This window comes from Gavialis gangeticus, unplaced genomic scaffold (assembly GCF_001723915.1).
Source record: "Gavialis gangeticus isolate Ggan-Ray unplaced genomic scaffold, GavGan_comp1, whole genome shotgun sequence".
NCBI classification, from domain to species: Eukaryota; Metazoa; Chordata; order Crocodylia; family Gavialidae; genus Gavialis; species Gavialis gangeticus.
The window spans coordinates 580237-591505 of NW_017728982.1; the positions used below are offsets into that span (position 1 = coordinate 580237).

The 11269-nt window shown below is 60.9% G+C and overlaps 2 protein-coding genes across 6 annotated transcripts in view; one reads left to right on the forward strand and one right to left on the reverse strand.

Annotated features, from left to right (window-relative positions):
- The window catches only part of CD3E (CD3e molecule), a 14166-nt gene extending 11235 nt beyond the window's left edge, over window positions 1-2931 (forward strand). For all 4 annotated transcript variants that reach the window (XM_019512040.1, XM_019512047.1, XM_019512053.1 and 1 more), the window contains 3 exons: window positions 381-539; window positions 1116-1162; window positions 1381-2931. In XM_019512040.1, the coding sequence (XP_019367585.1) occupies window positions 381-539; window positions 1116-1162; window positions 1381-1437 (263 nt within the window). In that variant the 3' untranslated portion in view covers window positions 1438-2931. The remainder of the gene's footprint in view (window positions 1-380; window positions 540-1115; window positions 1163-1380) is intronic.
- Window positions 2932-6148: 3217 nt separating this feature from the next.
- On the reverse strand, window positions 6149-10963 carry CD3D (CD3d molecule). Of its 2 annotated transcripts, none has more exons than XM_019512075.1 (6): window positions 10871-10963; window positions 10050-10073; window positions 8407-8607; window positions 7584-7715; window positions 7033-7076; window positions 6149-6451 (listed from the first exon to the last, which is right to left on the reverse strand). In XM_019512075.1, the coding sequence occupies exons 1-6, from the start codon at window positions 10923-10925 to the stop codon at window positions 6389-6391; spliced, it is 519 nt and encodes a 172-aa protein (XP_019367620.1). In that variant the 5' UTR covers window positions 10926-10963; the 3' UTR covers window positions 6149-6388. The 2 variants fall into 2 exon arrangements, with proteins under 2 accessions (XP_019367620.1, XP_019367612.1); XM_019512067.1 differs by having other exon boundaries at window positions 10041-10073.
- Between the last annotated feature and the right edge of the window lie 306 nt (window positions 10964-11269).

Consider the following 11269-nt stretch of genomic DNA (forward strand, 5'->3'; position numbering starts at 1 on the left):
CGGAAGAGGGGTCAGGGAGGGCTTGCATCCTGGTGCAAGGACGCTGCAGAGATCAGGAGACCGTTCAGTCCTGGCCCCCTCAGCTCCCTCGGCCCGTTGGTGCTGTCCGCACTGAGGCATGGGGAGGGTAGAACAGTCTCTGCCTTCCCCCAGCTTCTTGGCCTGCCCTCCCCTCTCATCCCGTCATGAAGGAAGGGCACCATTTCCATTAATGTGAAGCAGGCGAGCGAGGTCTGCACAGCGTGGGCAGGAGCGCGTGGCTCCTGTCTCTGGGCTGAGACTCGTGGCTGTTTCCTGCCTCCCTGCCCACCGCCGTTCTCCCTCGGCTCCAAGGGCAGCTTGCCAGTCTCCGTGCCCCTGACCCATCCCTTCCCCTGCAGTGTGCGAGAACTGCGAGGAGCTGGACATCCTGCCCGTGGCCTCCATCATCATTGCGGATCTCCTCATCACCCTCGGGGTGCTGATCCTGGTCTACTACTGCGGCAAGAGCCGGAAGGGGAGAGCCGGGGCTGGGGCAGGCGCAGGAGGACGGCCGCGAGGTGAGGGCGGCTTTGGTGGCATCCAGTCCCTCGGAGACCGGGGTAGACAGGCTGAGGAGACTGAGCACAAAGGCAGTCACAAGGGGATGTCACCCGGCTGGGCCCTGCCCCTGGGGAGGCTGTGCTCTAGCCAGCCTCAGGCTGCTCCTCCTCTGCCTTTGGTGTGGGGAGAGTGCAGCTGCCATTTTGTGTTGACGCCAGCGCTGCCACAGGAAACCATTTCACAGGCTGTCGTGCAGCAGCAGCGAGTCTGGGCTGCGGGGGGAAGGCAGCCACAGCACTAGCTCGGCCTGCGAGCCACGGGGCCATGTTGCTGCTGGCTCAGCTAGTACGGGTATTGCCAGGCATGGCCATTCAAAGACCACAACTCAGACCTAAAAATCAGATGGGCTTAAAAGCCGCGAGACTTCTCTGAGTGACAAGCTCAAAGCTCAGGTGGGCGCCCAGAGTCCTTGGCTATCCTGCATCCCCGTTGTCCTGATGGTGAAGCCCCTGTGGGCTGCGGGGTGAAGTCAACCTTTAAAGCTCTGGGAAAGGGCTGTAGGTCATTACTGTTCCACGTGTTTTGTGTTTCAGGGCAGAAGGTGCAGCGCCCCCCACCCATTCCAAACCCAGACTACGAGGTAACAGCATTTGTCCCTTTTGAAGTGCCCTGCTTGCCCTGGGGCAGGGAAGGGGTTACGGGCAGCAAGGCCAGGCATCTTCCCTGTCAGGGGAGGTCGATGCGCTGCCCCAGAGCTGCACACCCCTGTGTGCAAACCGTATGTCCTCATGGGGGGTCATGGCTTCTGGGCACTTCCATAATGCTCATGATCAACCAACATCTGTTCTGTTTCTGCAGCCCATCAGGAAGGGACAGCGGGAAGTGTATGCTGGCTTGGAGTCCAGGGGTTTCTGAGTCACCCAGCAGACGGCAGGCGGGACACAGCGGCGGAGGGGCCTGAAGCTTCTGTCCCATCAGAGAGGAGCTCCTGCTCCCCGCTGAGCCAGGCAGCCGCCCCAGGAGATGCTTCCATGCCCCAGCCAACACGATCCTTCCTGCCACCCCCTGACCTCCCCATGCAGAACCAGGCAAGGAAACAGCAGAAAGCCTTTTCCCTGTTATGTGTCAGTGGCCATTGCCTGCTGAGACCCCCACAGAGACCTGTAGCCTGTCCTTTCCAAAGTGTCAGGGAAACCCCCTCACGCTTCACTGTATTTATTGCAACTGCGGCCTCCACTTTCTGCTGGCCCCGCAGGTCTCCTCGTCCTAGCTCCCAGGTGGCCTCTTTCCTGCCTCATGCAGGATGTGAGCGTCCACGTCCTGAGCTCTGGGCTGGGGCCGGTCAGGGCCAAGCGCTATGCTGATTCGCGTGTCAGTGTGGCCAGCTCACTGCCCCTAGTGCCTCCACTTCCCCAACTGCAAGGAGAGGCAGGCACTGCCTGGGGTGCTGTGCATCAGTGTAGGGTGATGCTGGTAAAGGGGAGGGGTGGGCACTTAGCCAGGGTCTCTGCTGCCTTCCCCGTGCTCCTTCATTCCACTGCCTTCACCTTCCCAGACTGCTTCCAGCTTCACAGCATTACTTTCTCTTCTTGTTGCTGCCTGGGAGGGTAACACCTGTCTCCACTAGAAGAGGGGGAGATCGCCAGCATGTCCAGGAAGGGCTGGATATAGTTGGCTTGGGCACTCTGAGCAGAAGGCTCAGCTGGAATCCCTGCAGCAGGGAACTGCTCTCCCAGGCCCCTGCAGCCCTCACCGCAAGACACATGCCTTTGCTTTCCCTGGCATGTCACCTGTCAGCCCAGAGCAGGGAGCTTACATGGGTGACCAAACCTTAAGCCTTTAGTATTATATTGAGTAGCTCTTGGATAGCCTGCTGTGCTCAACAGTGGGCAGGGAGAGTTGAATTCTGCTCCCACGACCTTCAGTCCCAGCGAAATGAGAAAAAGACCCCAAACCCCTTTTCCCTGATAGAAACTCCTGAGTCCCCAACTGCTGCCTGAACTGCCCGCACTGCCCTCCCCTCGGGAGAAGGCCTAAGATGAATTCCAAAGGCTGTGACAAGCAGGGCTGGCAGGAGAATAAGCCCTTTCTGTGGGTGCTAGTGTTCCCCCTGTGTCCTGCCCTAGGTCAGGAAGCTGCAGGAAAAGCGCAGATCCTCGGACCCGGCTCGACCGGTCCCAGGAGGCTGTGCCAGCAATGGGCAGCGAGCAGGTGCCCACTTGCTCGCACATCCCTCGATCCATCCCTGGCAGTCCATCCCTAGCAGTCAGGCTGTGCCCAGGTGCCCCTCTCCATTACCTAGAGGGCAGCTTTGCTTGTGCTGATCAACAGCCTTTTCTAACAAGTGTCCTGTAGGTACTTAAATGTGTGTTATGCTGTCCAATAAAAAGGGAGGATTCTCTTGCTGGGTCTGCCTCAGCTGGTGTCCAGTTCATCTAGGCTTGCAGTAGTCAGTGCATTCTCCATGCACATGCTGTACACACTGAGCTGTCTGTGGGCTGGGGCTGCCCCAGCCATGGGGGAGCACCAAGGTGCCCTGACCGCATACAAGGGCCAGGACTGGTGGGGCCGAGAGGCTGCTAACCCTGCGGGTGTGGGTGCAGCGGCCAGTCTGGGATGGCAGAGGTGGCACTAGTGAGCAGGGGAGTGGGATGGGATAGCAGAGCTGTGGGTGGTCAGAACTGGGGCCATCGGGCTGCGGGTGGCCTGGGGAGCAAGGCTGTGGTCACTGTGGTCAGCCCGGGCTGCAGCCCTGCACATTACCCCATGAATTACACAGTGAGTGTGCTGGCAGGCCCCAAAATGTGCCACTCAAATTCTCCCAGGTCTGGCCTAGCACGGGGCTGAGCAGACTGTTGCTCAGAGGGGGAAGGGCTCCGCAGGGAGGAAGCAGCAGCAGTCGTGGGGGTGCGCTGTGGCTTAGCTGCGGTGCCTCAGCGCAGCAGCGAGCGGACCTGTGCACTGGGCCCCAGAGGATGTGGTTAGGAGGCAGTACAGCTGGATCAGCCGTGCAAACGCTGCGTGTGGAGGGGAGATGAAAGGTGCATGCAGCTCAGAGAGAGCCCCGGGCCAGATGCTTGGCTGCCGGCTCCACAGCCACCTCCCCCAGCAGTGCGCCTTTGCCATGGATGGTGCCGATGGTTTGATTAGCTCCCGCCACTCTGGGCATGACCAAGTCAGGTCCAGCTCCCAGCTGATCCCAGCCATCTGTGGACCACAGGCATGAGCTGCTTTGGGCCCATCTGTCGCACCTCCTATGCTCCTTATCTCTGTGTGATCTCTGTACGCCTAGCGACTAAAACAGCTACCCCTCCTGCCTGCCCCGGCCCCTAACTCAGCTGTGCTCTGAGCAGCGCTACCAAGGCCTTCCAAGGCAGGAGGCGCAGTGAGGAAAAATCCAGCACTGTGCAGTCAGGGGAGTGTAGCCGTCCCTGCCAGAGCCCCAGGTTTGTAAATCTGCTGGGGCAGGTTTTGCTCCTTCTCTGGAATAAGCAGTGGCTGCCGAAAGCAAGGGCTCAGTCCCCAGCGCCAGACTCCACTTGAACACTGTCCTAGAACCCCTTGTCTTGCCACAGGAATTGCACTTCATTTGTGACTGCTCTGTCTGTCTCCTGCGTGAGCTCCTATGTGTCCAGTTACCTCTCTGCTACAGGACGCATCCGGGCAGGCGTGGTCTAGGTGTTGTGGCTGCAGGACAGAGGCACGTTTCCTCCCTGCTTAAAGGAAACTTCCTGCCCAAACTATTTGGATGGAAAAACTGGTTTTTGACTGAACAGAACTTCACTGAAAGCTCCTGGTTTCTGGGGGAAACTGCGCAAAAGCCAATCAGGCTTCTTAGGGCTGTGTGCCAGAGTGGCCTGGCCAGCAGCCCCACAGCTCACAACAGGGCTTGCACCCTTCGCGCTGCCCCCACTGGATGCCTGCTGGGGTTCCCCGTGTCGCTGCCTGTGTGGGCAGGAAAATGCCTCATCAGGCAGCAATTGCATCCTAGTTCAAGGCAAGACAGCAACAAGGTCAGCTGATGCTCAGAAAATAGCTCGTGGCATCGGCTATAGCAAACATGGTCCTGGATGACGTGTGCAATGGCACTACAAAGAAGGCTGTGACTATAAAGCATCAGATCCCAGGCGTCCACCCTAGGGAGAACCACTGGACATGTCTGGGCTCCAGGGTACGTCCAGGGTGCTTGTCAGAGCTTTGAGACAAGTGTCCCAGGCAAGCATGTACAGGTGGCTGCTGCAGCCCTGGACATTATCCCGTGAATTACGTGGCGAGCATGCTGGCAGGCCCCAAAATGTGTCACTCAAATTCTTAGAAAAAACAGAGAAAAAACATGCAGTGCAGGTGTCAGCAGCTGCCCAGGCACGGACCTGCTTCCCACGGGTGCTAACTGCCTGCTGCTCCTGCCAGCATCTGCCTCCCCTCCCGGCTCCGTTCCTGCTCACAGAGGACAGCACCCGGGGGTGGGGGAGTTCCTAGTTGCCTCTGCATGGCCAGCAAGCGGAGCCGAGAAGTGGGACAGGGGAAAAGCCTGTGGGTCGGTGCAACCACGTTCCACTGCATCAGCGTGTTTGCAAGCTGGGGCGCTGCCTCCTCCAGCTAGGCCGGAAACTCCGCTCTGACATTTAGGCCTTGGCCACGAGCTGCAGCACAAGGCTCCTGCCGGTTGCTTGAGGGCCAGAGAGCATTTGTCCCCATCTCACAGCCCCAGGGAAGGGGAGAAAGGTGTTTTGCACCCCTTTGCCTTTCCTGAGGGGCGTGCGTGCAGCGAGCCCAGCTCCTCTGGGCTAGGGGGCCAAGGAAGCACAGGAGCAGGGACCCCGCTGCTTGTTACCACGCCCCACAGCAGCTCCCGATCTCCCTGCCGTGGACCTGGGGCAGCCCAGCAGAATCCTCTGAACACCCATCAGCCTGGGTGAATGCTGCAGCGGACCAGCACCCAAAGAGTTAAACCAGTGGTCCCAGCAGCCAGGGGCCTCCTTGCAGCTGCTCTGGGGCTGCAGGCAAGGGACGGCCAGGGAGGGGCAGGCAAGGCCAGGATGGCTCTGGGTGGGGCATCGCTCTGCACCTGGCCTGGGCTCTCAGCCCCCCAAATGCTGCTCCTGTTGCCTCCGTGATCACAGCGACTGTTATCTGACTGCCGGGGAGCAGCGAGCTTGCACCAGATAGGTCTCCGGCCCTGGCTGCCAGCTGCAGATGGCTCGCTGTGGCAATGTTCGGGGGCTCTTGGCCAGGCCAGGGCCTTTCCATGCAGGGACCTGAGGCATGGGGAGAGGGTTGCCTGCCAAGGCCACTCAGCACTCAGGGCTGAGATCCAGGTGCCCTGGCTCCTGGTGCCCACTGCCCCCTCCTGCCACCCGAACCTGCTGGCAGTGAGACTGGCCTGCTGTGTCCTGCTCTGCAGCTGCAAGGCTGGATGCAACCCCTGAGCAGCGTGCAGAACAACTGCGACCAACGTGGCAGCGCAGCTGGCCTCCTGAGCCAGGCGGGAACCCCCAGTCGACCTCATGCTGCCTTTAAATCACTGAGGCCTGCGGCTGGCCCCATGGCACCAGGCAGAGCATGAGACCCTGTCCCCGCAGGCACTAGGCTGCCTGGTGATGGATTGGGACCCCACGCAGAAGCCACCTGTTCTCAGCAGCCAAAGCAAAGCTTCTTTATTGATGAACTGGGTTGCAACAGGACAGGCAGCGCTACAAGCATCTCCTGCTGGTAGAGACCTCTTCTTTATGAGCCGGGCTGACATGGAGCCTGTGGCTGTGGACTCCGGCTACAGGAAAGCTTTGTGGGCTGGGCTGAGGGCAGTGGGACCCTGCTGTGGCTCTGGCCTATGCGGAGGAATCAATCGGCCCCAGTACGCGACTGCTCACTTGCGGGTCCTGGTGACGCCAAGGCGGCTGTAGTGGCCGTCGTCCCGCTCACCCAGGGGCTGGGAGAAAAGACAGAGGTCAGGGCTCAGCTCCTGGGCAGCTACAGTGCCCCTGGACAGGCATCTGGGCCTGTGCCCCCTGCACAGTGCACCCTGGCCTGGCTTTGGGGGCAGGCCTGAGACATCACAGCCTGGGCCAGTTCCCTAAGGCAGATGGAGCTGTGAGGCTCTGCCTGCTACAGCCCCTCTGGCTGGCAGGGTTATGGGGCAGAGCTGGCTTAGGCGGCAGAGGGCATGTCCAAGCAACAGACACTGCCCTGGCACCTCTGACTCAAAAGGTGGGACAGGGCAGAGCTGGGGCAGCCCCAGCTGAGGGGCAGGGGCAAGGGCAGGCCCAGGCTGCTGTGCTGCCTAGGAGGACCGTTTCCCGGGTGGAGGGGCAGGACTGTGACTCAGTCAGATGCCTCCCACCCCAGGGCCCGGGGCCGCAGCACCCCTGCCCAGTCCAACAGGCATGTTGCCCAGCGAGGCCTGGCCTCTGCCCCCCATCCCTGCTTGCATGTCCCACTTGCCGTGTGAATGGCAGGGCTGGCCAGAAGCAGGCACCCCAGCCAACAACCCCGGCCCCCCACCCCACTAACCTGGTAGAGCTGTTCGTTTGCGATCAGGTTCTGTCTGTCTGAGGCTGGAAGAGATCACGTGCGGGTCACGGGCTGTCCTGGGGAGGCAGCGAACCCAGAGGGGACCCCCGCCCCTTGTACTGCCACACCTCCCTCCCCACCCAGACCGGCAACCCACACCCACTTGGAGCTCCCTTCAAGGGGGCGTGATGGGCAGCTGGGGGCCAGGCTGGTGGCCTGGGGCCCTTCTCTGCCCGCAGGGCAGCAGAGGGCTCCTGTGGTTCTGGCCAAGTGCAGGCCTGCAGGCAGAGATGTTCTTGCAGACAACAGCCACAGCCAGGAAAGAGCAAGCAGGTATGCAGGCGCATACCCCCGCATGCATGTACAGCATGGTGGGCTGAGACTTGGTGGCTGCAGCTTGCCAGCCACTCTCATTGCACACGGTCTCCAGGCCCCAGCCCAAAACTGCAGGGGAAGGTGGAAAGTCCCCTGGGGGTCCCCAGAACAGGTGTTTTCTGCCCGGTGCCTTGAGCAGCCCAGATACTCCCTGCAGCACAAGACTCCCCCCTCACCTCGAGACAGGTGGCCCCTCTCCTGGCCAGTGATGCAGTACACGGCAATTGCCAGGAAGACGGTGGCGATGATGTCGGCAATCACAATGCCGGAGATGGTGGCTACATCCAGCTCGATGCAGTTCTGGCACACTACAAAGTAGAGACGCAGCAGCGCTGAAACCAGGGCCCCAGCCATGCAGTGAGCACAGAGGCCTCACTGCATCCCTGCAGGATCTCTGGGCTGCCCTGTGAGATGCCTCACCACCAGCATGACAGTGGCATGACAGGGAGCTCAGAACTGGTGCTGTGGACCAGGCACAGGGCAGGCACTTAAAGGTCATCCCTCTCCAGGAGCTGGACACACGCCAGCTCCGTGCATCTGCTCAAAGGCAGCCCAAGTGGGAGCAAGCAGCTGGACAGGGCAGGGAACAGGGTCTCCTGCGGGGCAGAGCAGGATCAGGCTGGGAGCAGTCTGGGAGAGGCTGCGGGTTCAGCTGCAGCCCATGCCTCTGGGAGCATGTATGCACACGCCTGCTGCTTGGGGCCTGTTTGGGCCACTGGACAAGGCTGCCGCCAGACCCAGCCTGAAATGCAGAGGTTGCTAGCACCACATCTGTTTGAACACAGAGGTGGGTCTGGGGCCTGGACAGTGCGTCCACAGCCACGGCAGGTTTGTTCCCAGCAGGAAAGGCAGGTTTGGGACAGAGGAATGTGCAAAGCAGCTGCTGCGCCGCTATCCAGAGCTGCTGGGGATCCGGAGACGTGGTGCCTGGGAAAGGCACCACGTGCTCGCATCTCAGGAAAAGGACCCGCAAGGAGGCAGACCGGCTGGTGAACGCACTTCGGACATGCACTTTCATGGTGTGCTTTTTGCTGCCTGTAGAACACGCGTAGACTCCTCTCGGGTCGTGCGCAGTCGGGCCGAGGTCATATTCCGTCACATTTTCAACAATCTGCTTGCTATCTTTCTCCCATGATGCATGCTCCTCCGGGCACCTCAGGACCAAGTGGGTGTTTCTCATGTGCACGCTTATGGTCTTGGCTGTGAAACAAAGACAATGGCTGGGAGGTGACAAGCACGTGGCAAGCCCCGTGGGTGACCTGCCACCCACCCTGGTCCAGAACTCCGGGCTCTTTGCCCCCGTGAGAAAGGAGACGTTGTCCCTTGAGACAGAGGTGGCTTTCCAGGGGGCACTGAATAATGGCTGTTCTCACTGAGAAAGCATCCCTGACAGTACAGGCCATGTGGAAACCACCGTGTTTGAGGGAGGTGAAAAAGCAAACATAACATCTAATTGGGATCACATGGTGTGGAGTCAACACAAAACCCTACCGACAAACATTTCCATGCGTTGTTTGCAATTTGTTGCAATTAATTTACTATTATCACGTATTGCATTCAGGATTGACATTACTGAGCAATACGTTCCTGCCAAATGACTAATAATTAACAACTGAAAAGACATGGAGTTGCCTGTGGCAGGAGCTTTGTGTGCTCCACTTTCTGTGCACCAGTGTCACTACTTCACATACTCGCCACCATTTTTAATCGAGCGCAGAAGGGATCTGCTGAGCCACAAACAGGCATTAACAGTAAGCGACACGGTGAGTCAACAGGAACTGCGAAGTCGATGTTCAGCTAAAGCCCCAGTGGCAGCTCAAAGACCTTGCTGCTCTCAGGAACGTCTCCCCCAAGGTGGCTGCTGCGTGGAGCGACACGTCCACGCTCGGAGCGTGCACGCTGGCGGAAAGCAGCGAGGCTCCGCGTGGGTGCTGCGAGCTCACAGCAGAATCGGACCCTTGGTAGTCAGTCTGTTCCGTGTGAGAGGTGTTAGCATGGCCAGCAGGCACAGAGGAGTTTGGAGGACAGCGAGGGGTGGTTATGCCTCAGAACAATGGGCAGGAACTTGAATGCCGCCCTTGCCCCCTCCCCCATCCCACAGAGGGTGAGACTTGGGCTGGGTGTTTCCCTTTGCCTCTTTACCGGGGCTGGCCAGAGACTGGTACATGCCCCTAGACTAGTCTGGCCAGCTGTCCAGGCAGGTTTCCCTGTTGCAAAGCACTGGGAGTGACACATCCGTGGTCAGGACTCGCAGATGTGCAGGCCCCTCAGATGCTCCCAGGTGCGAGGAATGTGCCGCCCTTCCCCTCCTGCCCCGAGCTGCTGCCAGACTCGCTGTGGCCCTTGCTGGGGGCAGCAGCACTCTGAAGGTCAGAGAAGTGACCCCATGGGCCTGGGCCGGCTTCCTGCTGTGGTGTGGTGTGGCCCGCAGCCCTGCAGCACAGCCAGGCACCAGTCTGCGCCCCTGCCTGAGCTTCGCAACCCCTAATGTAGACCAGGAGCAAAGCATCACTGCTGTCCAGTGATCTGGGACACAGACCCTTCTCTGTCCTGACCCTGAGAGCAGACTGTCTCTTTCATCGAGCCCCAACCACAAAGGGCTTCAAAGCCACTTGCAAGAAGTGGGGTTTTACCTCCTTCACCATTGGCCTCCTTAACCAGGGCTCCTGGGGGGGAAAAGAAGAAACATATTTTAGAAGCAGCGCAAAGGGATAAGGCATCCACTGCCGGCCTGTGCTGTGCACGAGTTTGGGACTGCCTCGTGCCTGGAGCCGCAGGCAGGGACGGACAACTCGGCCCAAACGCACCCCCATTTGCACCGGGTGCAGCCAACTAGGGGGCTACGTAAACCCGAGCAGGGCACAGCCCAGAGATCCTGACACCTACGCGGGATCTGAAGCCTGATGAACCCTCCCGGCAGGGAAGCGGGGCGCAGCACAACTGGGGCCGGGGGAAGGGGCTGAGGAGATGCAGTGCCCTCCGCCGCCGGTGTGCATCTCCCATCAACGGAAACTGCTACGGGCTCACAAGGGCGGAGAGCACGCTTTCTCTCTCTCGTCTTTTGTCTCCCCTGACGCAGCAGCGATACAAGACGGAGCCAGACGGCTCCGTGTCAAACCTCTGCGTAGCTCCTACAGCAGTCGTGTTGTAGGTGCGTGCCGCGGGGCCGGCCTGCCCCTCGAGCCCCGGGGTGAAGGGCCAGAGGGCAGCGACGGAAGAGCCCCGCCACGCTGCATGGAGCCCCCCACCTCGTCCCGAGCACCCCGTCTCATCGCCCCGGGGCGGAACCGGCCGTTTTGTGGGAACGGGAACGGAGACGTGCCCCGGGGCCCCGACAGCGCTCCCGCCTCTCCCGCTCGTGTCGGGACCGTCTCCTCTTGGGACTCCGACAGCTCGCCGGCCCCGCGGCGTCAGCGCGAAAGGAGCAATCGCTGAGGGTTAGTAATTTGTGCTCGACTCCTACCCTGGATGATCAACCCAACCACCGCCGCCGCGAAGAGACGCGCCCGGCCGCCCATGGTGCTGGCGCTGCCTGCCCCGCTGCTTCAGCACAGCCCCGCTCCTCGGCTGGGCGGCGCGGCAACAGGAAGCCGAACCCCCTCCTCGCCGGGCGGGGCGGGGCGGGGCAAGCGCGCCCCTGAACCGCGAGCAAGGGAAGCCGGGCGTGACTCGCGTACTCGCGTGCCGCGGCTGCAAGGGGAGCCGGGGCACACGACCGCACCGCCGGTCGGTCAGTCAGGAGCCCGCGCCCCGGGGCTCCCACCCGCGGGACACAATGTCGCGCTGCCACTAGGCTGTGCGGGCGGCCCCTGCGTGCGGGCGACGGGTGCTCGTGGGCAACTGGCCCGCGGGGGCGGCGCCG